We start from the raw sequence: 25937 nt of genomic DNA, 5'->3' as shown, positions 1-25937 counted from the left end.
TTAAAGTTTATTTAAGAGAGAAAACAGAGAACTCAAGGTGCTACACATTTATAGTCAATTAAGGAAGGCTGAAGTGAATTTACAAATGGATGCAAAAGTAGCAAAACCAATCAATATGCACTGGGTAATAATCAGATTTTATATTTTTATGAACAGGAACAATCTGCTTACTATCACTGTTAAAAAAAAAAGTTAACTTCTATGTCTATGGAATTGTAAAGCAGCCTAGTCAAAGACAAATCCTTATAGCCCTATATGACCAGGTAATCCCCAGAGGCTTTTGGATTCCATTAAAAGAATATCTAGAAATCTCTTGTCCATTCTAAAATATTTCACATTTTTTTCTTATAAAGCATGCAGGTGTCAAAATTGTAAAGAGCCCTTATAACAAGATGGCCTGACTTGCCAAAACAGCCAGCAGAAGCAGACAAATATTTAAAAGGTTACGCAATGCTTTGCTAAGTTATCACAACACTACGAACTGAAAAATGACCCAAAGATCAAAATAATTTATGAGCCTTCCCTGAGAGGTCCTACAGACTGCCAAAGATATACATCATTGCCTTAGAGTAAAAAACCCTTGCTATGGTATGTTACCTAGGCAACACACCAGCAAAAGGTGCAGTAATACAATAAGAATTTAAAAAAGCAAATTGAACAAAAGAATAATCAATATAAAGTTCCAAACTAAATTCCATCCCCTACCTGGTTGTACAAATTATTCACATTAAAGATAGACTCAGCTCTTAGGTGGGAAATATCATATTCATAGGCCTCTTATTTCCCTTTGAAGAGGCTTAAACTGGATTAACCCTTGTGGTCTCAGTATCTGTCTCTGTAAAAAGAGGCTCCATGACAAAATATATGGTTGGGGTTTAGAGCATTTGCCCATAGGCTCTTATTTAACTGTTTGTTTCCTCTTTCTGCAGTCTTGGTGCATATGGCAAATGCCTTGAAGCCAGAATTCACATAGGGCTTTCACACCTTAGTTTCAGATGCCCCTGTAAAAGAATGACTCTCTCTCACAGCAAATTAGTAAAGAGATTTCTAAATATGATTATTATCCCATGCTTGAACACAAGGGAAAATGTGCTGATCATACCCTACGTGAAAATTTCTATTTCAGTCACAGCAACATTTCTTATTACAAATGAGTAAGTTAGCATTCTGGTTCTATCCCAATACATGTGCATTTTAATTAGTATGAACCAATTTCTCAGAATTTGATCACCCCCTTAAACACTGAAAAACATAAATCTCTGCACTTTGACGTGAGGGGCTAGAGTTCTTCCAGCCTTCCCTAAAATGAAACATCTACCTCTTCCAGTAGCACTTCTACTGGAAAGTTAACATAACCCTATGCAAGGTCTCAGGTAAGAGGCTCGTTTTAGAGCTACATCTTAAGAAAAGCTCTGCTTATTCTGAGGACTATGAAATGGAATATAGTTCCTTTCTCTTTCCTTTCCTCTTTACAACTAGGAAGCGTAGCATCAATTGTAAAGGATCTTTTAGAAGTGGTTCTCAAATTTTTCATATTTGTGAAATACTTTTGAATGCTAAAATTTGAGACAGTCAACTTGAACAACTTAAAACAACACTAAGTTGTTGTACCATCTCAGAGAGCCTAGAATGCATTCATAAGTAACCCGCTATCCATACTGTCCCCTTTCAAAACTATTCCTGCCCAAAAAGTGATTTCTTACGTACTCAAGAGGCAAAACTCTCTATATTCCAGCGAACCACTTCTTCCTTCCTTAATGCTATGCTTTGCCTTTGACTTCTAACTTGAAGGGAATTGTACAACATGTTCCATATCAACATTACATATGATGAACATGTTTTGTAATAAAAATTAAAGTTATGTTTCTATGAAAACTTTGCTACATACTGTATCATCTCAGTACCCTAGTGAAGATTCAATCTTGTTTTCTATTTCTCCCATTGTAACCTATTGACAAAATTCTATTTTGTTTACTCCTAACATTTTCCTATTTTAGTTCATGTATGTCTTACCTTCTTAAATTCTTTGTGGAATGAGGCTAGGTGTTTAAAAAAATAAATAAAATACATAAAAGAAATACAACTCTCTCTTTGGTGCTTACTCTCTACTGCCCTCTGCAGTTAGAGGGAAAGAATAAGTGAGCCACAAACTATTGTGCTACCTACAGTAATGTCTGGGAAATCCCTACCCAACAGGAAGGAATGTTCAGAGTGATTGGTGATCTTTAAGATACTAACCACTACTAACCAGACTCTATTCACAGGAAAGATTTCTCACCCTATTTTCAAGCGACCTGCCTAACTCCTGCACCCATATACAAACGGACATCGAAGTTCTCTTGTATTTTAGGTCAAGGCTATGGGTCTCTATGTCAAAGGTCCTTCCTGCCCTGTAAAACTTGAGTCTGGGAGTGAAAGAGAAATAAGACTCAATAGTTACAGTACTGACATACAGGTGCAGAGAATGCAACTTATCTGTGCTTCACGAATATCAAAAAATGTTTACAAATGTCATCCCCTGCAATGCAGCAGAGATAATGTGAGATCTTGCTTTTTGTTTTAACAAAAAGTGTAAGGCAGCTGCAAGATAACCCGCAAACAGGCAGCTTGGATTTCACGTAGAAAGGCTCGTTGATTATGCATGGATTATTTTCTTCAGTCACACGACTTTTATGGATAGCAATACTGTCAGCGATGTCATCTTCTAAAACAGACCCCAATGTATATGCATATTGTGCCAACACCCCAAATCAATGACGTGGGTAATGCAATCTGGGTAACACCATTATTCCTCTTCTAAATCCTCCAACCCTACAGAAAAATAATGCTACTCTGATGGTTGTTCACACATCATAAAAAAATATGATGTGTGGTAAACAAAATCAAGTCCTTGTTTAATTTTATTTACATTCTAATATCTACTTAAAGGAAACACATCACAAAATTTAACACCACTGTGTGCCTATGTATATGTCGATACCATTTTATTTTTGTATTAGTAGCAGGTTTAAAAGTCAACAACCACAAACTTTCTTGGATAAGAATATTTTTAGCGAGGATGTTTTCTAAAGGAGTAATGTCCAAATTCCACAACTACAGGATCAGAAAAATTTACAGCATTCCTGATAGAGGAGGCAGCATTTTCTTATTGTTTGGGGTAAGAACAATTTTTAAAGAGTTACAGCTTTTAGTTTCATCTCTGCTTACATTTTGTGATTCAATTGATTCATTCTATTTGTCTTCATAATGGGCATAGGGACAAAAGCAGATTAATATTTTTTCAACGTCAGGAAATTTAAGCTTTCTGAACCGAAAAATGTTCATTTAAAAGTTGTGTAGGAAACAGATCCAATAGGCCCTTTCACTCGTTTAAAAATAACACACCAAGCACCTTCTACAGAGGTAGGCAGGTTCTGCTTAGGGGATAGTACGTTGTTTTTGAAAACCGCACGTCAGTCAACCGAGAGCAGAGCAGAGGCCCCGCCCTCAATGGGCGGGGCAACGAACGATCAAGAAGTCCCTCTGCCGCGTCACGCGTTGTTTTCCCTGCGCTCTGAAGACAGAGCTTGCGGGGCGCCTGGCCTCAACCCGTGGGACAGCAGCGGGGTCCGAGCCATGGCTGAAAGCGGCCGGACACCTCAGGCCCGGGCGCTCCTGCAGCAGTGCGTGCATGCCCGGCTGCAAGTGCACCCCGCCGAAGGGGACTCCGCGGCCCAGTGGGTGGAGGTAACGTCGGTTCTGCTCTCCAGTTATCCTCCGGCGCGCGGGGGCTCTTCTTTCTGCGGTGTTTGGTGGACTTGCCCCCCTCTCTCCGCCCCCGTGTCTGCCGCGGAGACTGCCACGTGGCACTCGGCACGTGCTGTAGGTGGAACCGGACTTCTGGCCTGTCTGCCCAAAGCTGCCCACAGTGGCCTACCTGTCTTTGTCTCAGCCCTGCACCACCAACCTCGCTCCTTCTCCCTCGGACTTATTCCTCGAGTGGAGGTACCCGTCCCCTGTTTAGCGATGTGGGAACTTGAACTTCCTCTTATTAGACACCTGCAGGAGCTTGGCGGACTTCAGACCTAATTATCTCAGATCTCTTTCTTAGAAGAACCTAAAGACCATGCCACGCTCTTTGCTTTGCTGAGCTGGGCTGGTTCGAGTTAGGTTTGTTGCAAATGTTTAAGGGCTGTTTTGACTTGATTTTCCTGTTATGTTGACTGCCCCTGGGTCAACATAGAAATGAGATTTTTCCAAGAAACAATTCTTTTTTCAAGGAACTTTTAAAAGATTGACTTATTTCAAAATAGAAACAAAGACCACTGTTACAATGTTGGAACACATTTCCTCCAAAGAATTTAAAACGTTTACATCAATATGATTTCCTTTTACTCACATATTAGGCTTTTTAGGAAGGACTGCCCCCACTTAGAAAAAACAAATAAGATGTTATTTGAAGCCCCTGACTAATTTTTGGAGTAAGATGAAGAGAAACGTTAGTTCATAATTAAGACTTTTGGAAGTACTCAGAAACTTTAATATAGGAGCATCTCATTCACTCATTTTACCTGCAGAATTTGGTCCCAGATCTAGCATTCCTTAACACAATCATAGTCATTATTTTAAATACTACTCATTAACTATAAATGTGGGTGATTATTCTTATATCAGAATGTTACCCTCTGCTAACTTGGAAATATTTACAAGCATAAACATTCCTATATCCCTCCCCCCCGTTTCTTTCTCAAAAATTCATGTTTCTTATTTCTTGTTTTTTAATGGTCTTTTTTGAGATCTTGATTTCTCTTCCTTATGTTGAAATTTCATTCTTCCTATATTTGCTATCTTATCTAGAGAAGTGCCTATTTTTATAGTTGCCTCATGGGACAGTACATCCCAAACTGGTAATCCTTTAGATTTCTTCCATGCTTCTTTATCTTTTTATATTCTTCATGCCACATCTCCTTAGCAGGCTTCCAAACTATCAGTCTGCATTTATAAATTTTAAAAGCTATATTAAAGCTTTCTTTTTCACTCCTACACATGGTTAAATTAGTATAAAGAGATAGAAAGTAAATTCTCTTTCTCAAGCACCCTCTCCCTTATTCTATTATCAAAGGTTCTAATTTAACATGTTTTAATTGTCAGAAGATTTGAAGGTTGTTTTGTGTGTTTTATTTTCATTCATTTAGGGCAGCAGTTTTCAACCAGTGTGCCACAAGAGCTTTTAAAATATGCAGTACTTGACTATTTAGTCAGGTGCACTGACCTTTTTTCCCTTAGATTGTCAAATAAAAAAATGACAGCAGCCAACACAATAGCCGTCTAGGGTGAGTGAATCAAAATTATACCTAATTGTTTTATGTCACATTGGCATAAAATGTATTTTTTAGTATGCCACAGAATTTTAGTGGTTTATGTGTGCCACAAGATGAAAAAAGTTGAAAATCTCTGATTTAGAGCTTTTCTTTACAGGCTAATGTTTTTCTTCTCGGGAGGTGAACTTTTTTAAGCTACAGTGAGAATTATCTATACTTTTCTACATATTTGATTTTTTTTTTATTATTTTAATTAATTTATTTACTTTTTAAATACATTTGCCTCTGCCTTCCCCCCACCTCTTTCCCTCGCCCCCTCCCACCTTCCCTCCCTCAGCTCTTCCCCTTTGGTTTTGTCCATAAGTCCTTGCTATATGTTCCTTGACTTTCCCTTCCCTTCCCTTTCCCTGCCCCACCCTTCCCTCTTGTCTCTGTTGATTTCTTTTCCTTTCAGTGTTGCTGGTCATATTTTCCTTGCTTCTTTGCATTGTTGGTTAGGTTCCGCTTATAGGTGAGATCATATGGTATTTGTCTTTCGCCCCCTGGCTTATTTCGCTTAGCATGATGCTCTCCAGTTCCATCCATGCTGTCGCAAAGTTTAGTACTTCTTTTTTTCTTTTTGCTGCATAGTATTCCATTGTGTATATGTACCATCATTTTTTGATCCAATCATCTACTGATGGGCATTTAGGTTGCTTCCAAGACTTGGCTATTGTAAATTGTGCTGCTATGAACATTGGGGTGCATAGGTTCTTTTGTATTGGCGTTTTGGTGTTCTCAGGGTATAGTCCCAGCAGGGGAATCGCTGGATCAAAAGGCAGTTCCATTTTCAGCTTTCTGAGGAAATTCCACACTGCTTTCCATAGTGGCTGCACCAGTCTGCATTCCCACCAACAGTGGACTAGAGTTCCCTTTTCTCCACAGCCTCGCCAGCACCTGTTCTTTGTGGATCTGTTTATGATGGCCATTCTGACCGGTGTGAGGTGGTACCTCATGGTGGTTTTGATCTGCATTTCTCTGATGGCTAGTGATGCTGAGCATCCTTTCAAATGCCTCTGGGCCCTCTGTATCTCCTCCTTAGAAAAGCATCTGCCCAGGTCCTTTGCCCATTTTTTGATTGGATCGTTTGTCTTCTTGGAGTAAAGTCGAGTGAGTTCTTTGTATATCCTGGAGATCAAACCTCTATCTGATGTATCATTAGCAAATATATTTTCCCAAATGGTTGGCTCCCTTTTCATTTTGCTGATGTTTTCTTTAGCCATGCAGAAGCTTCTTATTTTGATGAGGTCCCACTTGTTTATTCTTTCCTTTATGTCCCTTGCTTTAGGAGACATATCAGTGAAAAAATTGCTGCGTGGGATATCTGAGAGTTTCCTGCCAATGTTCTCCTCTAGAACTTTGATGGTGTTGCGACTTATATTTAAGTCTTTTATCCATCTTGAGTTTATTTTTGTGTATGGTGTCAGCTGATGATCCAATTTCAATTTTTTGCATGTAGCCGTCCAGCTCTCCCAACACCATTTGTTGAAGAGGCTGTTATTGCCCCATTTTATGCTTCTGCCCCCTTTGTCGAATATTAGATGTCCATAGAGACCTGGGCTTATTTCTGGGCTTTCTATTCTGTTCCACTGGTCTATGGGTCTGTTCTTGTGCCAGTACCAGATTGTTTTGAGTATAGTGGCTTTGTAGTAGAGTTTGATGTCCGGTATTGTGATCCCTCCTACTTTGTGTTTCTTTCTCAAAATTGCTGCGGCTATTCGAGGTCGTTTATGGTTCCATATAAATTTTTGAAATGTCTGTTCTATTTCTGTGAAATACGTCATTGGTATCTTAATAGGGATTGCGTTGAATCTATAAATTGCTTTTGGTAGTATGGACATTTTAAGGATATTAATTCTTCCAATCCATGTGCACGGTATATGCTTCCATTTATTTGTGTCTTCCTTAATTTCTTTTTTCAATGTTGCATAGTTTTCTGCATACAGGTCTTTTGTGTCTTTGGTTAAATTTATCCCTAGGTACTTTATCTTTTTTCGTGCTATATCGAATGGTATATTTTTCCTGATTTCTTCTTCTTCTATTGCATTGCTGGTGTACAAAAACGCCTTTGATTTCTGAATGTTGACTTTGTATCCTGCTGTTTTGCCAAATTCACTTATTAGGTTGAGGAGTTTTTTGGTAGAGTCTACAGGGTTCTCTATGTACACTTTCATGTCATCTGCAAACAATGATAGTTTTACTTCCTCCTTTCCTATTTGGATGCCTTTTATCTCTTTCTCTTGTCTGACCGCTGTGGCTAGGACTTCCAATACGATGTTGAAAAGAAGCGGTGAGAGCGGACATCCTTGTCGTGTTCCCGATCTTAGTGGGAAAGCTTTCAGTTTTTGCCCGTTGAGTATGATATTGGCTGTAGGTTTTTCATATATGGCCTTTATTACATTGAGGAATGCCCCATTTATTCCCATTTTGCTGAGTGTTTTGACCATAAATGGTGCTGTACCTTGTCAAATGCTTTTTCTGCATCTATCGAGATGATCATGTGGTTTTTGTCTTTTCTTTGATTTATGTGGTGTATCACGTTTACTGATTTGCGTATATTGAACCATCCCTGCATGCCTGGGATGAATCCCACTTGATCGTGATGGATAATCTTTTGAATGTATTGCTGGATGCGGTTTGCCAATATTTTGTTGAGGATTTTAGCATCTATGTTCATCAGAGAAATTGGCCTGTAGTTTTCTTTCTTTGTAGGGTCTTTATCTGGTTTTGGGATCAGGGTGATGCTGGCCTCATAGAAGGAGTCTGGCAGTCTTCCCTCCTCTTGGATTTTCTGGAATAGTCTGAGAAGGACAGGGGTTAGCTCTTCCTTAAATGTTTTGTAAAATTCTCCTGGGAAACCGTCTGGCCCTGGGCTTTTGTGTGCTGGGAGTTTCTTGATTACTGCTTCAATTTCCCCAACTGTTATCGGTCTGTTCAAGCTTTCTGTTTCTTCCTCCTTCAGTGTTGGAAGATTATACTTTTCTAAAAAGTTGTCCATTTCATCAAGATTTTCAAATTTCTTGGCATATAATTGTTCATAATAGTTTCTGATAATCATTTGTATTTCTGTGGTATCAGTTGTTATTTCTCCTCTTTCATTTCTGATATTATTAATTTGGGTCTTCTCCCTTTTTTTCTTGATGAGTCTGCTTAAAGGTTTGTCAACTTTATGAATCTTTTCATAGAACCAGCTTCTGGATTGGTTGATCCTCTGAATTGTTCTTTTTGTCTCTATGTCATTCAGTTCTGCTCTAATCTTGACTATTTCCTTCCTTCTTCTTGCTCTGGGATTTATTTGTTGTTGTTTCTTCAGTTCTTCAAGTTGTAGTGTTAGGTCTTTTATTTGAAATGTTTCTATCTTTTTAAGGTAAGCCTGTATTGCTATGAACTTCCCTCTCAGGACCGCCTTTGCTGTGTCCCATAGGTTTTGGACAGTTGTCTGTTCATTTTCATTTGTTTCCAGAAATTTTTTGATTTCTTCTCTTATCTCATTATTGACCCATTCATTGTTTAATAGTGTACTGTTCAGTCTCCATGAGTTTCCCAGTTTTTGAAGTTTCTCTTTGAGTTTGATTTCGAGTTTCAAGGCCTTGTGGTCTGAGAAAAAGTTTGGTATTATTTCAATTTTCCTGAATTTACTGAGGCTTGCTTTGTGTCCTATCATGTGGTCTATCTTTGAAAAACTGCCATGAGCATTGGAAAAGAATGTGTATTTTTCTTCTTTGGGATGTAAGATTCTATACATGTCAGTTAAGTCTCTTTGATTCAGTGTTTCATTCAGCGCCACAATATGTTTATTAATGTTTTGTTTGGAAGATCTGTCCATTTTTGACAGTGGGGTGTTGAAATCCCCTACTATCAGTGTGTTGCTATCTATATCTTTTTTGAAGTCATCCAACAATTTCCTTATAAACTTGGAGGCTCCTATATTGGGAGCATATAAGTTTACAATGTTGATGTCTTCTTGATAGATTCTTCCTTTAAGTATGATAAAGTGCCCCTCTGGGTCTCTCTTTATGGCCTTTGCTTTGAAATCTACTTTGTCTGATACAAGTATGGCTACGCCAGCCTTTTTCTCATGTCCATTTGCTTGGAATATTGTTTTCCATCCCTTTACTTTCAATCTGTGTAGGTCTCTTGCTCTGAGGTGGGTCTCTTGTAGGCAGCATATGTGTGGGTCATGTTTTCTTATCCATTCAGCTACACTGTGTCTTTTGATTGGGGCATTTAGTCCATTCACATTGAGAGATATTACTGATAGAAACTTACTCATCTTTTCTCTTTGTACTTGTGTTCCTCTCTGTCTCATTCTTTTCCTTCATCTGCTTAAACCAGTCCCCTTAGCATATCTTGGAGTGCTGGTTTGGTAGAGATGTATTCTTTTAGCTTTCTTTTGTCTGGGAAACTCCGTATTTCTCCTTCTATTTTAATGGAGAGCCTAGCTGGGTAGAGCAGCCTTGGCTGTAGGCCCTTGCTTTTCATGGCTTGGAATATTTGTTGCCATTCCCTTCTGGCTTGGAGTGTTTCTGTTGAGAAGTCAGCTCCTAGGCGTATCGGGGCCCCCTTGTATGTTACTTTCTCCTTCTCCCTTGCTGCCTTGAGGATTCTCTCTTTGTCTTTGACATTTGCCATTTTAATGATGATGTGTCTTGGAGTGGACCTCCTTGGGTCCTTCTTGAGTGGGGTCCTCTTTGCCTCCTGGATCCATGAGAGCCTATCTCTCCTCAAATTAGGGAAATTTTCCATCATTACTTTTTCGAGGAGGTTCTCTATTCCTTGCTCCTCTTCTTCTCCTTCTGGTATCCCTATTATACGGATATTATTGCGTTTCAGGTTGTCCTGCATTTCCCTAAATGCTTCTTCATTCTTTTTGAGCCGTTTTTCCATTTCTTGTTCTTTCTGGGAGCTTTTTTCTACCTTGTCCTCCATCTCACTGATTCGATCCTCAGCTTCATCCAGCCTGCTTTGGATTCCTTCTACTGTGTTCTTCAATTCAGAAATGGTATTCTTCATATCCTCTTGTGTCTTCTTGATAGTTTCTATGTCCTTTTCCAGGCTGATATAGTTTGCTGTAAGATCCTGATAGTTTCTCTGCAGTTTCTCATAGTTCTCTTTGAGCTGGCTGAGCTCATTGAGCTTCCTTAGAACCATTGTTTTAAATTCCATATCTGATAGTTCCCTTGCCTCTATTTCATTGAGCTTTCTCTGTGGGGAGTCCCCTTTTCCACTCATTTGGGGGGAACTTCTTTTTCTTCCCATTTTTGTGAGAGTTTGTTAAGTATTTTTGTCCTTTACTTTTCTTTCTGGGCTTGCCTCTGATGATGTCAGTTGTTGACCCTGTAGGGCCTTGGGTTGTTTGTTTGAGCCTTTCAGGAGTCTAATGCCTGTGTCTGACTCCTGCTTGGAGCAGCTCTGTGACCCCTTCGGTCAGGGCTGGGCTATTTTTTGGGATCTCTCTGCGCTCTCACGAGAGCTCCTTGAGCGCGTTCCCAGCGCGGCAGGGTCCCCCACCTGCCTGGGCTCGCATGTGTTTGCCCCAGACCAGGGGGCTTATTCGCGACCTCCCGTGCTCATCTGGCCTCCCTGGCACGCGAGCTTCGCGGCACTGGTCCGTTTAGGGTCTTCTATTGTGTGTTTTCCCCGCTTTTGGCTCTTTGGGTGCGTTGCTTGCCCTCGCCAAATGGGGACTACGGAAATGGGAGGAAATCAGCTCTAGGACTCTCCGGTTAATCCTGTTTCTGGTCTCTCCTCCAGGGACTCTGGGCAGCTCTACTTATTTTGTGGGCCGCTCCGCAGTCGCGACGGGTAGGTCAATTTATGCCTGCCCTTGCCCCTCTGTGCAATCCCTCGCAGGCCGTATGGGTGCCAGTCTGTGTGAGGCCTTGCCGGCAGGTGCAAGCGTTCGCCAGCCCGCGTGGGTCACACACACGCTCGCCAACCCTCGCCAGTCACTCGGCGCAAGTGTGCGCGCCTGCTCTGGGTGTTTTGGGGGTGTCTATGTTTGCTTTTCGGCTTTTGGCTCTTTGGGGGTGTGGCCTCTTCCCGCGCAATGGAGACTTCGGCAAGGAGAAGGAGTCAGGACTCCCCGGTTCATCCTCCCGTTCTTTCCCCAGTGCCTCCGTTTCTAGTCTCCCCTCAGGGGCCTCTGGGCAGTTCTGTGACCCCTTCGGCCGAGGATCCAACCCCTGTGCGGACTGCGTTTCAGTCGCAGGCAGTCTGGTTCAGGCGCGCCCCGCTTCTGCCTCTTTGGGGTCGCGCCTTTCCAGCCCACAATGGAGACTACCGAACGTGGAGGGAGTCGGGACTCCCCGGTTCCTCCCCCCGTTCTTTCCCCAATGCCTCCGTCTCCAGTCTCTCCTCAAGGCTCTCCCAGCCAGTCTGCACTCAGCCCCCCAGCTCACAGGCGCACAAGCTGTGTGCGGAGTGCACAAAAGGCAGGTTAATTGATTCCCTTATGCCTGAGCGAGATGGTAGCTGCAGAGTGGGAAGTGCGTTATCTCCCGGGCTCCACCGGCCGCAGAGTCAGTTCTCTTCACAAAGTTTTCCTCACCAGTCTTTTCCCAGACACCAGCCCACCCTGCTGCCGCCTGTACCCAGCGATCAAGGAGGGTGGCTGCCGCTGCAACTTTTGCGTTTGCCCTTTAAATGTCTTTTTGCATCCCCAGCCACCTGTCTCTGGCAGAGAGCGCCCCTAAGCTTTTTGGGGTTGCGTTTTGTCTGTATTTTCTCGGCTTTAGCTGCTGTAGTTTAGGGGTTCCTGTTTATGATTCAGACCCCGTTCTTCTCGGGGGCAGCTAACTACTGGCTGTTTCAATGTCCCTCTGGTGCCAGTGCCCGTGCGCACCCAGCCCACCCTCTCGAGCCTCCACCGCAATTCTCACCCGTTGGGATGTGTGAGAGTCGAATCCGCTGTCCGCGGCACCAAGGCTCCTCTCCCACTATCGCTCCACTGCTTTCCAGGTGATTACTCCATTATTTAGTTGCAATTCCAGTTTGGTTTTGGGAGGAGGTCAGCGTGACTCCCTTTCACTCCTCCGCCATCTTTTTCTCTCCCGCAGTAATCTCCATATTTGATTTTTTTAATATGTATTTATTGCGTATACTATTACAGTTGTCCCATTTTTTTTCTCCCCTTTATTCCCCTCCATTCTGCACCACCCCTCCCAGTAGCATCCCTCTCCCTTAGTTCATGTCCATGTGTCATATGCATAAGTTCTTTGGCTTCTCCATTTCCTATACCATTCTTAACCTCACCCTGTCTATTCTATACCTACTATTTAGGCTTCTTATTCCCTGTACCTTTTCCCCTATTCTCCCCCCTTCCTCTCCCCTCTGATCTCCATTTCTGTGATTCTGTTCCTGTTCTAGTTGTTTGCTTAGGGTTTTTTTTTGTTTTTGTTTTTTATCATTATTTGTTGATAGTTGTGAGTTTGTTGTCATTTTACCGTTCATAGTTTTTGATCTTTTTCTCAGATAAGTCCCTTTAACATTTCATATAGTAAGGGCTTGGTGATGATGAACTCCTTTAACTTTACCTTCTTTGGGAAGCACTCTATCTGCCCTCCCATTCTAAATGAGAGCTTTGCTGGAAAGAGTAATCTTGGATGTAGGTCCTTGCCTTTCATGACTTTGAATACTTCTTGCCGGCCCCTTCATGCCCGTAAGGTTTCTTTTGAGATCTCAGCTGATAGTCTAATAGGAACTCCTTTGTAGGTAACGGTCTCCTTTCTCTTGCTGTTTTTAAGATTCTCTCCTTGTCTTTAATCTTGGGTAATTTAATTGTGATGTGCCTTGGTGGGTGCTTCCTTGGGTCCAACTTCTTTGGGACTCTCTGGGCCTCCTGGATCTCCTAGACATCTATTTCCTTGGCCAGACTGGGGAAGTTCTCCTTCATTATTTTTTCAAATAAGTTTTTGATTTCTTGCCCTTCCTCTTCTCCTTCTGGCATCACTATGATTCAGATGTTGGAACTTTTAAAGTTGTCCTGGAGGTTCCTAAGTCTCTCCACATTTTTCTGAATTCTTGTTTCTTTATTCTGTTCTGGTTGAATGTTTATCTCTTCCTTCCGCTCCAAATCATTGATTTGAGTCCTGGTTTCCTTCCCTTCACTGTTGGCTCCCTGTGTATTTTTCTTTATTTCACTTTGCATAGCCTTCACTTTTTTCTCCATTTTGTGACCCTACTCAGCCATTTCTGTGAGCCTCCTATTACCAGTGTTTTGAACTGTGCATAGGATAGGTTGGCTATCTCTTCATCACTTAGTCCTGTTTTTAGAGCTTTGATCTGTTCTTTCATTGGGCCATTTTTCTTTATCTCAACGTGCCTATTATGTTGTAAGGGGTGGAACCTTAGGTATTTGCCAGGGTGGGGCAACCCAGGTTTCTGCGCTGTGACGCTGTACGTGGGGGAGGGGCCTGAGAGGGAACATGCTGCTTGCTCGGCTCTTGGCTGGCTTTCAGTCACTTCCCCCGCTACTGACAAGCAAATTGGGCCCTTCTGGTTCTAATTTGCAGGTGGGTGGCTTTGGGTACATTCTAGGCCCCTGTGGATCTCTCCAATGAACTTTCCTGTGAGGCTGGGAGTTTCTCCCACTGCCACAACCCCCACCGGTTTTTACAACCAGAGGTTTTGCGGCTTTCTTTTCCCACACTGGAATCCTGGATTGCTCAGTCTGTCTCGCTCCCCCGCTCTTCCTCTCAGTTTATCCGCATGCAAATGTGGGACCACCTGGCCCGCCAGCTGCTGCCTTGCCACGTGTCCACTCTGGCTGCCCATCTCTGCCACTTCTACTGGTCTGGATAAATATTTCTTCTTTAATTCCTTGGTTGTTGGACTTCCATACAGTTCAATTTCCTGGCAGTTCTGGTTATTTTTTGTTTTTAAACTTGTTGTCATCCTCCTTTCGGTTGTGCGAGGAGGCAAAGCGTATCTACCTACACTTCCATCTTGGCCAGAAGTTGTATGTGATATGTTTTCTACCAGAAGAAGCTACAAAGGAAAGTGATTCTGATGCGAAGAGTGGGATTTGAAGAGGGTCTATTTAAGATCTATTAGTGAAATAAACTAAAAGAAAATATTACCTGTATGAGGAGGTATTGTGGGGAGTGGGAAGAACAGGTGTCCACTTCAGCAAATAATTAGATATTTAATCCTGACATTGCAAGTGTCAAATTTGAATATGCTTGACACTTTGGCTCATGTGGAAGCAACCCCAGTGGAGAGCCTGTGACAGTGCTACAGACACTATCATTCAGTCTGCCAGCTCCTTATTGTGAGTGTGCATTGGAGGTCCTCGCTTATTCCAGAAGCACAATTGCACTTTTTAAAAATCACTTCCAGCAAAATTAGGTAAATCAGGTGTATGAGCAGAACTGCAGTTATATTTACATAGAACACAATGTAGGTAACACATAGATCCCGTAAGATACGGTTGAACTTAAATCCAATCAGCAGGTAAAATGAGTTCTTATTGTATATATACAAACAGCCTGTAAAGTGCTTTGGGAGTTAAAATATAACATAAATTGCATTCCAGACCTTAAATTTATTTTTACATACTCATTTAATGAACACATATATAGCTCTTACTATAAACCAGGCACTATTTTAAGCACCTTATCAGTATTAACTGATTTAATCTTCATAATAACTCTTGGATTCCTCAGGGTTAATCTACAGTATAAAAAAAATTTAATGATTTACTCAGCAGCAAAATCAAACTCATTGATCAAGTGTCTTTTTTCCATATAGTCCCTGTCCTACAAGGGCTACTAAATAAATATCCAAGTCATTAAATAAATAAGCTGACATTCTTGGTAACAGACAACCTTGTGATGTTGAACTTGGTGTCATAAATGCAATTTCCAAGGCCTACTAAATTTATTTATTTAAAGCATTTATAATAACAAATAATTGGAAGGTTTCTTGGAGTTTATTGAAATAAAATTGGATCCTGATTTTCATGATCTACAAATAAATGAATCAGGAGGAATAGTGGTGATGTCATCAGCCACATGCGGTATAATGTGAAGTCATTTGGTATTGAATAAATGAGGCCCTGCAAAATAAATGTTTGTAAGTCTGCCAGCCTTACTTAGGGGGCAGGCAGGAAGTTAGTTTATGGCCTAAAGATTTTGATTAAGAAGTAAATGTTTGAAGGTAAAACTTGTGGTCTTCACTGCTGTTGGCTGTATTTTAAACTTAATTTTTAAAAGAAATGATAATCAAAGAGATTGACTATTGAAAAATACTTTGTTTTCTCACATACATAAGAAATCAATATTGTAAAAACTTGATTCTCTTCCCTTGCATCTGTAACAGTTGTGAAATTTTATTCACTTACTCTGTATCTCTACATAGAAGTTTCTTTCTAATCCAAGTTTACTGTGGAAATTTATCATAGGTTCAGAGAGGATTAGTGATCTACGTGTGCTTTTTCAAGGGAGCTGATAAAGAACTTCTTCCCAAAATGGGTATGTGTTTGATGTTTCTTTTTTGAGTGAGAATGTGTAGCAATAGTAGATACATTTCCAGAAGGGGCAAAAGATACAATCTCACTGGTAAATTCTAAATGACTTAACTCTGTACTGTTGTTGACTTAAGCTATTTGTCTATTCCAAAGTTTAAAGTAAACAAATGTGGTAGAATTCTTTTAAAATATCTGCTGCATTTCAGATGACTTATAGAATGGTTTAGAAGAGTGTATACACACACACAACACCCTGATATTCAGACAAGGATACAGAAAATTGTTGGAAGCAGGGTGGCCACATAGGGAGACACAGATGCTGCATTTCTTAATATAGTTTTCCTATGTTCCAGAGTTTATAACAGGAACATGTAGGTAACACTGGATGTATAAGATGTGGGCCCCTTCAAATCTAGACAGCTCAAGGTGGCATCATTATTACGCAGATTTACATTAACCCTTTATGCATTTCTTACATAGGAAATGTGTGTAAATATAATGTTCCCCCAATTCTTGAACCAAGCTTAGTGACATCATATCCACACCTCCTCCAGGGATAGAGCAAGCATCACTGAGCAATAATTTATCTCTCTGCAGCCCTCCACTGTACTGGATAGTCCATAGTATTGCACATTCTTTGTGATGATTAAATAGGTATCATATATACCATGTTAAACCGTAAATTGTCTCAAGACAGTATTTAATATAAAAATCATGTGCTGCCAAAAAGCCTACAGTAATGGCTCTATCCTTAAGATTGGGGACAGGTTAGTAAAGGGCATTAGCCATTAGTTTGATTGATAAGATACAAATTAAACAAATGGATAGTTGAATCATGTAGAAATTAACCTAAAAGAGCTTCAAGTAGTAGAACTCAAAAAGTAAATCGCCCAGTGAAGAACAGCTTAGACTAAAAGCTATATTAAAACTCCTTAAGGGAATTTTATACCGAGATATCAAACATGTTTGATAATTTGTACACGGCTGAAAAACAGACTTAAAAATGGACCTATGGTGGGTGTGGATGAAAAGCCAGTAACTACAATGGTTTAAAATTTGAAGCTGGGGATGATAGGGAGCTCAGAGAAAGTGAAATAAGGGCTCGTGTTATATAGTGTTACTTACCAGCACTTGATTCCTGGGAGTTAGACATACTGTTCATTTTTCCAAGATAACATTTTTGCTTTGAATTATATCTGTATTAACCATAAAACAGTTTAGTAGAAATCTTCAATAACAGAAAGAGAATTTTTGTCATCGTGAGTAAAAATTGACTTCGTAAAGTTGTTTTATATATTCTTAAATGGATCTCAATCATAAGATGAAATGAACCAACCACATCCAAGCTGCACTGTGTTTTATAGTAATTAAATCCTGTGTGCTTCCAAAACTGTCTTCTTAGTTCACTTTGAATACATGTATAAATTGTGGTGAATTAAAAACACTGAGGAGGTTGGCCTTAACTCTTTCTTTTAAATTATATTTTATTGTTTATGCTATTACAGTTGTCCTTGTTTTTCCCACTTTGCCCCCCTCCACCCAGAGCCCGTGCACTCCCTCAGGGGATCCCTACACCATTGTCCATGCCTGTCGGTCCTGCCTATAGGTTTTCTGGCCACTCTGTTCCCTATACTGTACTTTACATCCCCATGATTATCCTGTAACTACCAGTTTGTACTTAATCCCTTCATCCCTTTCACCCATCTCCCCGATCCCCCTCTATTCTGGCAACCATCAAAACGTTCTCTGTGTCTATGAATCTCTTTGTGTTTTGCCTTAACTCTTTTAGTGGATGTCTAAATGCAAAGCTTTATATATCATGTTTCTCAGTAAAGAACTGTGACTTTAAGAATCACATTCTGCTGGTGTCAGTTATAAGCAAAATAAGTCCATCTATTATGGATAGCATCAGCTTGTACTAACTTGTACTTCCCTCTGTTCGAAGAGGCAAAGTAAGTCAGTAGGATGGGAATCTCTTAAACCTCACCTCACACTAATTACGTGGATTCAGATCTTTTCCAATCAAATCATGTGCCTTTGGGAACGTAAACACCAGTTATAGCCATAAAGTCTGAAATAGCATGGCTAACCTAGAGTGTGATGAATCTTCAATTCATCTTCAGTGTAATTGGACTGAGATCCAGAGATCTGTCAAAACTTAACTTTCCATATACATCATTAGAGACACTTGATTGATAACCTGTCTTAGGATCTTTGAGTCTCCAACATGCCATTCATTCATTCGTTGTCTCCTTTTAATTCTACTTGCTGACAATTCGTATTTATATTACATTTACTTCTGCATACTAATATTTGTTTACCAACAGCATTAATTGAATTCTCAGTCATAGTCTACAGAGGGAGTTGTGTGGAAGTATAATAAATCGTGCTCTGGCCTGTTATTGCAGAATTACCTCCCTACTCTGTTACTAGCCTGAGGCCTGGGTAGCTAGATCAAGAATTCCATTGGAAAGAAGTGCCCTGGAGAGTTACAGTTTCCTTAGAAGTAATGAATAAGGACTGCTGGCTCTATAGCCAAGTCCTATTTGTAATAGAGAATACTAGAGGTATTTTATTTTTTTAAAGATTTTATTTATTTATTTTTAGACAGAGGGGAAGGGAAGGAGAAAGAGAGGGAGAGAGACATCAATGTGTGGCTGCCTCTGATGCATCTGCTACTGGGACCTGGCCTGGAACCCAGGCATGTGCCCTGACTAGGAATGGAACTGGCAACCCTTTGGTTCGCAGGCTGGCACTCAGTCCACTGAGCCACCCCAGCCAGGCGGAAATAGTTTAAAATAGATGTTAGTTAAGTGAAAATTGATAGTGCTTAATGTGTAGCTCAGGAATTCATTTGGACGGTCTCCTTGGCAGGTTATACCAGGTTATTTCCCTGATTGTAGAGTGGTGCAACCATGCTGAAGCCTTACTAATATTTTTACAGACCCTATGATAATTGAAACCATTGACTACCACACCAGAAAGCTTACCTTTCCAAACCTAATTATTGGGCAAGAGTGTGAGGTTTATATAGTTTATTTTACCATTTATCCTCTCAGGACTACTGTTTACAAGCAGAAGCTATTTTTATTTTATAGAGGAAGGAAGACCCTTGTGCTACTTACATTAGGCACATCTTTTGATTATTGTTTTGAAAATGGCTAATGTTGAGATGCATAGGTTTTCTAAGTCTAGATTTTTTTTTAGTACACATCAATATTTATGGTGATTTTGATACTTATTAGCTATGAGTATCAATTTCATAAGTGCCGTAAAAATAGTAATACCATTGTATGTATATGAAGATAATATCAGTAACTCTAAACCTTTGGATTTGCTTTTTCAATTGTAACAATGAATTTCTCTTCTTTTCAATTCACGAAGATTTATTGAGTACCTACTATATATGTGCAAAGCTGGTGGTTGACAAAATACACATAAACAAGGTAGACCCAATTCAATTTAACAAACATCTGTTATGTGTAAGCCACTAACATTTGGCTCTTGCCCTCATGTCATACAGACCGGGGGAGTAGCAACATGGCAAGATCAGGGATGTATAGGTGAAAATCTAGCGCAGTAAATAAATTGTTTGAGGTTCTCAAAGTTAATTTGTTTGGATGGGATGTCTATTTACAGAATGAAAGTTACTGCTTTTGTTTTATTTTATTTTTTCAATGTTTTATTATTTATACTGTTACAGTTGTCCCAGTTTCTTCTCCCTAGTAACAATGAAATTCTGATGATTCTTGCTTTCACCTTTACTCTTCTCCCATGGGTTATATCTGTAAAATGATAAGTCTATATTAATAGTGCCTTTGAGATTATAAAATTATAAAATTAGGTGGTTTATCATGGAATTGAACTTGGTACCTTTGTCTCAGCTTAGAACTCTAGGCAATTAAGTTTAAAATAATATATACACTAAGATTTTTATTTAATATTCTTTGTTACGAAGCAGAATTTGATGTAAGGAGGATTTATCTCAGTCTTTTTCTAATGGTATTTGCTTATGAAATGTAAAAAGGAATAAAAAGGCAAAAATCTTCTCATGTGTCCCCCAGGGCAACAATATTTTCAGGTTTCAGTATGCAGTTAATTTTGTCCCACATTTAAAGCATTATTCCATTTTCTGCATGAAATTTGCCTTGTTTTTCATGCTTAGATCATTCAGCTTAATGAAGCAGTTTTTAAAATCTAAATAAAGACTTTGGGTAAGAAGCATGAGCTGACAAACTGGGTTTTAAGTATGAGATTTGCTGACTAGAAAATTGTTGGGTTTATTTTTTTTCTTCATTTGTTTTTTACTTCAAAATGTTTTCCCTTTCTTTCTCACCCAGTTAATACACTGCTAAACGTGAAATTAAGTGAAACAGAAAATGGAAAGCACGTCTCTATATTGGATCTACCCGGCAACATTCTTATTATCCCTCAAGCCACCCTTGGCGGGAAAGTAAAAGGAAGAAACATGCAGTATCACTCTAACTCTGGAAAAGAAGAAGGGTTAGAACTTTATTCCCAGTTTGTGACTCTATGTGAAAAAGAATTAGCTGCTAACAGCAAGTGCGCTGAAGCCGGGGTTGTGGTGAAACATGGCACTTACGGGAACAGGCAAGTGTTAAAGCTGGATACCAATGGACCATTCACGCACCTGATTGAGTTTTGAAAAATTAAAAGTCAGTTTCTACAGTTGTTTCCTGGTATAAAGTGATCTGGACTATAGTTGGATTTCGCCCCCCCACCCCTTCTTCTTGAATAAACTGATCTGCAGCATTTTTAGATGAGAAATCCTGGGTCCAATTCTTAACTCTGCAACCTGCTAATTGAATGACCTTGCTAGTCACCTAAATTCTGGATCTCAGTCATTGTTCATTCTGCTTTTCCCTACGCTTTAATTTGAAATTTTGAGAAATGCTTTCTATTTACTTTATGGTCATTGTGGAAATGTTCTTAGAGAGCTATATTTAAGTATTTTGCAATGACGAGTTATCAAGAAAAATATATTTCAAAAAAATATATATATTTCTTACACCCTTAAATTTATGTAGTATGTAATAAAAACAAATATTAAAGTTGGGTAAAATCTAGCAAAAACAAATTGCAATTTTGTCAGTTTTGCTTTACTATTCAGTTTTCTATATTTTGAACAAAAGATTATGCAGTTTATTGTTCCTTTTAATATCTATGAAAATGTAATAAATGTTACTGTGTATTATATTACTTTCCAAGCATATCCAAGTGTTTTAAAATTATTTTAAGAATGGTTAGTTGACATAGGAAGAGGTATTAAAAGGTGTTTTTATTTAATATACCAATGGATTAATACTTCTCATTTTTTTACCAAAACAATGTACATCTCATATTTAGTCTTTTGCCTTTTTTTTCCCTACTCAAACCAACTAAGCCACTTGACCAGGGCAGTCTTTTGCTTTTAAAAGTTACTTCTTCATGAAACTAGTGTTAGTTTATAATGTCACTTTTTTTAGGAAGTTCCTTCATTGTTGAATTAGATTGCTATAAAGGAAGAAAAAGGAAAGTTTTTCTACTGGAATTATTTGAAAACAAGTTCACGTGTTCATTTTCATATTATCTATTTGATGATTTGAAGCCACTTTAATTTTTTCTATTAGTGAACTTCTCTGTTGCCCCCCGACCCTCAAAAGAAACTGACCATGCTGCCACCTTGATCTCCAACTTCTAACCATCAGATCTCTGAAAAAATAAATTTCTGTTTAAGCCACCTAGGTTATAGTCTTTTGTTAGACAGCCCAAGCTAGGAGAGTGACATAAAATAGACAGCTAGTCAAATAGACTTTGCAAAGGCAAGAGAGGAAGATATGTAAGAAAATGAAATAATAAATCAATAAAATGTTAAACTCACATTTTGCAAACTCTTGCAACGTGATTTAAAAAGATATTTTTCTGCCCTGGCTGGGCAGCTCAGTTGGTTGGAATGTCGTCCCAACGCACCAAGGTTGCAAGTTCAATCCCTGGTGAGGGCACTTACAGGTAAGTGCATGGATAAGTGGAGCAACACATCAATGTTTCTTTTTTCTCTAAATTCAATAAATGAAAATTTTTAAAAAAATAAAAAGATTTTTCTCATTATGGTTTCAATTCGCATCTCTCTGATGATTAGTGACACTGAGGACTTTTTCATGCCTATTGGCCACCTGCTTATTTGTCCTATTTGGACAAATATTTTTTCAGGTCCTCTGCCCATTTCTTAATTGGGTTGTTTGTCTTCTTGGTATTGAGTTGTATAAGTTCTTTATATATTTTGAAAATTAACCTATCATCAGATATATCATTGGCAAATATGTTCTCCCATTCAGTGAGTTCCTTTTTCATTTTGTTGATAGTTTCTTTTGCTGTGTAAAAACTTTTTAGTTTGATGTTGTCCTGTTTGTTTATATTTTCCTTATTTCTCCTGCCCAAGGAGATATATTGGCAAAAATTTTGCTATGAGAAATGTCTGAAATTTTACTGCCTGTGTTTTCTTCCAGAATTTTTATGGTTTCACAACTTACATTTTAAGTCTTTAATCCACTTTTAGTTTATTCTGGTACATGGTGTAAGTTGGTGGTCTGGTTTCATTTTTTTTCATGTTGTCTGTCCAGTTTTCCTAACACCATTTTTTAAAATGGCTGTCATCAATAAATCAACAAACAAATGCTGGCAAGAATGTGGAAAAAAGAGAACCCTCATGCATTGTTGCTGGGAATGCAGACTGGTGCAGCCACTATGGAAAACAGTGCAGAGTTTTCTCAAAAAATTAAAAATGGAACTGCATTTTAACCCAGCGATCCCATTTCTGGTAATATATCTGAAGGAACCTGAAACACTAATTTGAAAGAATATATGCACATGCATCCCTATGTTCATTGCAGCGTTATTTGCAATAACCAAGATCTGGAAATAGCCTAAGTACCTATCAGGTGAGTGAATGAAAACCTGGTACATTTACAGAGTGGAATACTACTTGGCCATTTAAAAAAAAAAGAAATCTTAACCTGTTACAACAGCATGGAAGGACCTGGAGATCATAATGCTAAGTGAAATAAGCCAGTCAGAGAAAGACAAGTACTATATGATCTCACTTATGTGTGGAATGTAATGAAGGAAATAAACTGATTAACAAAACAAACAGACGCAGAGATACATGGAACAGACTGACAGCTGTCAGAGGGAATGGGGGTTGGGGTCTGAATGGAAGACGGGGAAAGGATTAAGCAAAGGAACACAGAGACACAGACAAAAGTGTGGTGATAGCCAGAGGGAAATGGTGATGGGGGTTGGTGGAGGTGCGCAAAGGGAATAAATGGAGACAGAAAGAGACTTCACTTTTGCTGATATGCACAAAATGCAATGTGCAGATGATGTTTTGTTGGGTTGCACACTTGAAACCTGTATGGATTTGTGAACCAATTTCACGCCAATAAATTCAATAAAAAATAAAGGTAAATTATAAAGATAAAAATAAAATGTTTTAAAGAGTAAAAAGAACCAAATAACAATTCTAATTACCAAAAAGATGAAAAAATTAACTTGAATAAACTTCTTAAGTAGCTGCTGAAAATTCTTAGTCTTACCATTTCTTTAGGTCTGTGTTCCTAAGATACTTTAGACTTCTATACAAAAAAATTATATTTTCTCTATATTCTTCCTGTACTATTTTGGAAGTTGAGAATCAATATCTGCCTTGGTAATGAGCTCTTTGTCCTTAAACTTTTGCTGTATTGATTCACAATACACTTACTGAAATGTAATAAACTATTCATAAACCTGCAAACTCCAATTTTATCAAAGCTTCTCCAGAGCTGTATATATCTTTTAAAAAGATTATGTGTTTCCTATTTTAAATCATTTTGATTTTGTGTGTAGGTGAAATGCTGACTCACAGCCCTAGATTGCCATTTTATAGTTCAGGCAATTATCCTTTAAAAAAAATTGCTTGAGAATAACAGTTTCAGCCACATGAAGGTTATCAAGCAGAAAGTGATGGCCAACTTTTTCATTTCCAAGGAGACTAGAACAAGAGGCAAGGGCGAAAGAAATAGCAGATATGAAAATAACTACACCTTGGTTTTCTGTAGCTTTTCTGACCAAAGATGCACAAAGAACTTCCAATAAGTATCTCATTTTATGTTCCCAGTATATAATGAGGATAATGCTGTGGAAAGTAAGACAATGCTTAAATAATTTTCTGAAGGTCACATTGTAGGGAGGAATGATTTCCATCTTCCTGACTTTCCTTATAGTAAGAGTTGTTGAAATTGATCATGATGAAAGTTTAGCATCTCTCAATGTTGATCTTTTGATAAAGAATAGCCAGTACATTGGTTTATTTATTAAGTTGGATGGCAGAGTTATGAAATAAGTCTCAAGGATGCAACATACATATGGAATACAGTCAATAATACTTTAATGACTGTGGTGTTAGGTTTGTACTAAACTTACCATGGTAAACACTTTGTAAAGTCTATTAATGTCCAACCACTATATTGTGCACCTAAAACTAATATTATATGTCAACTATAATTTTAAAATAAAAAATAAATTAGGCGATAGGGTTGACATAATTTAGATGCCTTCTCCCTCTGTCTAAGATTCTAGAAATTTTTAATTAGAATATCATTTATTTCTAAATATTTTATCTGTCTATTTAGAGACTTAACAGATTTAGTTTTAGAAAATACTGTGTATAAGGCACAGCCTACCAATGAATGTGGTTTTAATATCTTTACATACAAAGTAAAATCACACAGGATTTTAAGGCTTGCCATTTATGAATAACGCCTGTGTTGTGATGATTCATTGACTACATAATGAAAGAATTAAACATCAAATATAAGGATCAAATACTATAGAATCATGTGCCACTTGTATTAGAGAATAAGAACCCACATTGGTGTTATAAAAGAACAATGACGTCAAATTTTTACTATCTATGATTCACACTGCAGAGGGACTGATTTGTTATAGTTAAATTTATTTAAAAAAACCCACATGATAAAATATCTAGAGTGCCTTATTTATTAATTTATTGAAATAAGACTTGCCCTGGCTGGTGTGGTTTAGTTCGTTGGGCATCATTTCACAAAGGGAAAAGTTGCTGGTTTGATTCTCTCTCAGGGCACAGGCCTGGATTGCAGTTTTAGTCCCTGGTTGGGGTGGGTACGAAGGGCAACCAGTCGAAGTTTCTCTCACACATCAATGTTTCTCTCCCTCACTTCCTCCCTTCCCCTCTCTCTAAAAATCAATAAATAAAATCTTTAAAAAGAAATGAGGCTTTTCTGAAGAACTAGAAAAGTAACACTTTCATTCTGAAGTCACACCTTGATGATTTTATTCATTACTTTTTTTAATGCTCACCCAAGGGCATGCTTATTGATTTTAGAGAGAGAAGGAGGGAGAGACAGGGAAATATCAATTGGTTGCTTCACACACACCCCAACCAAAAATTGCACTCACAACCCAAGCATGTGCCTGGACTGGGATTCAAACCATCAACCTTTCAGTTTACGGGGCAACACTCCAACCACTTCACCATACCACACAAGGCACATCTTGATGACTTTAAAAGTCCATTTTGATAATCCTCCATCTATTCCTCCTATTTGTATTCCTTTTTTGCCAGCCATCTTCAAGGTAATGTTTGTAAAACATTCCTTTCTGCTATTGAGAAATCCCTTAACTCTTTTTTATCTAAGGGCAAAGTCTAAACTTCTGAGTTTGGCATGAAGGTTCTCCGTACTCCAGGAGTGAATGAAATCCTGCAGGGAGAACTGCAGAAGACCAAAGTCAGAATTTTGGGAAAACATAAAGAAAAGATAACGTAAGAATCCAGAGGACACTACAGTAGTCCCCTCCCCACCCCCGCTCAGCCACAGTTTTGCTTTCCATGGTTTCAGTTACCCACAGTCAACTGCAGTCCAAAAACATTAAATGGAAAATTTCGTGAATAAGCAATTCATATGTTTTAAATTGCATGCCATTCTTTGTAGCGTGATGAAATCTCGTAGCATCCCGCTTTATCCCACCTGGGACATAAATCATCTCTTCGTCCAGTGTGTCTAAGCTGTATACATTACCTGTCACTTAGTCACTTCGTAGCCATCTCTAATAAC

At 38.9% G+C, this 25937-nt stretch overlaps 1 protein-coding gene across 2 annotated transcripts in view; it reads left to right on the top strand.

The window, feature by feature from the left end:
• Positions 1-3509: 3509 nt before the first annotated feature.
• The window catches only part of DTD2 (D-aminoacyl-tRNA deacylase 2), a 59167-nt gene continuing 36739 nt past the window's right edge, over positions 3510-25937 (top strand). The window contains exons 1-3 of one of the 2 annotated variants that reach the window (XR_008529512.1): positions 3510-3726; positions 15742-15811; positions 20148-21090. Coding sequence is in view for 1 of the 2 variants with exons in the window: in XM_054577917.1 (XP_054433892.1) it covers positions 3616-3726; positions 15742-15811; positions 20148-20473 (507 nt within the window). In the remaining variant the exon portion in view is untranslated. Of the gene's footprint in view, positions 3727-15741; positions 15812-20147; positions 21219-25937 lie in introns of those variants that run through there. The other variant, XM_054577917.1, reaches the window with a different exon arrangement.

The sequence above is a fragment of the Pteronotus mesoamericanus genome, unplaced genomic scaffold (assembly GCF_021234165.1).
Source record: "Pteronotus mesoamericanus isolate MK-2021 breed Mesoamerican mustached bat unplaced genomic scaffold, CSHL_Meso_final contig_46, whole genome shotgun sequence".
NCBI classification, from domain to species: domain Eukaryota; kingdom Metazoa; phylum Chordata; class Mammalia; order Chiroptera; family Mormoopidae; genus Pteronotus; species Pteronotus mesoamericanus.
The sequence above is the reverse complement of the archived record's forward strand: the minus strand, read 5'-3'. Positions and strand labels throughout refer to the sequence as shown.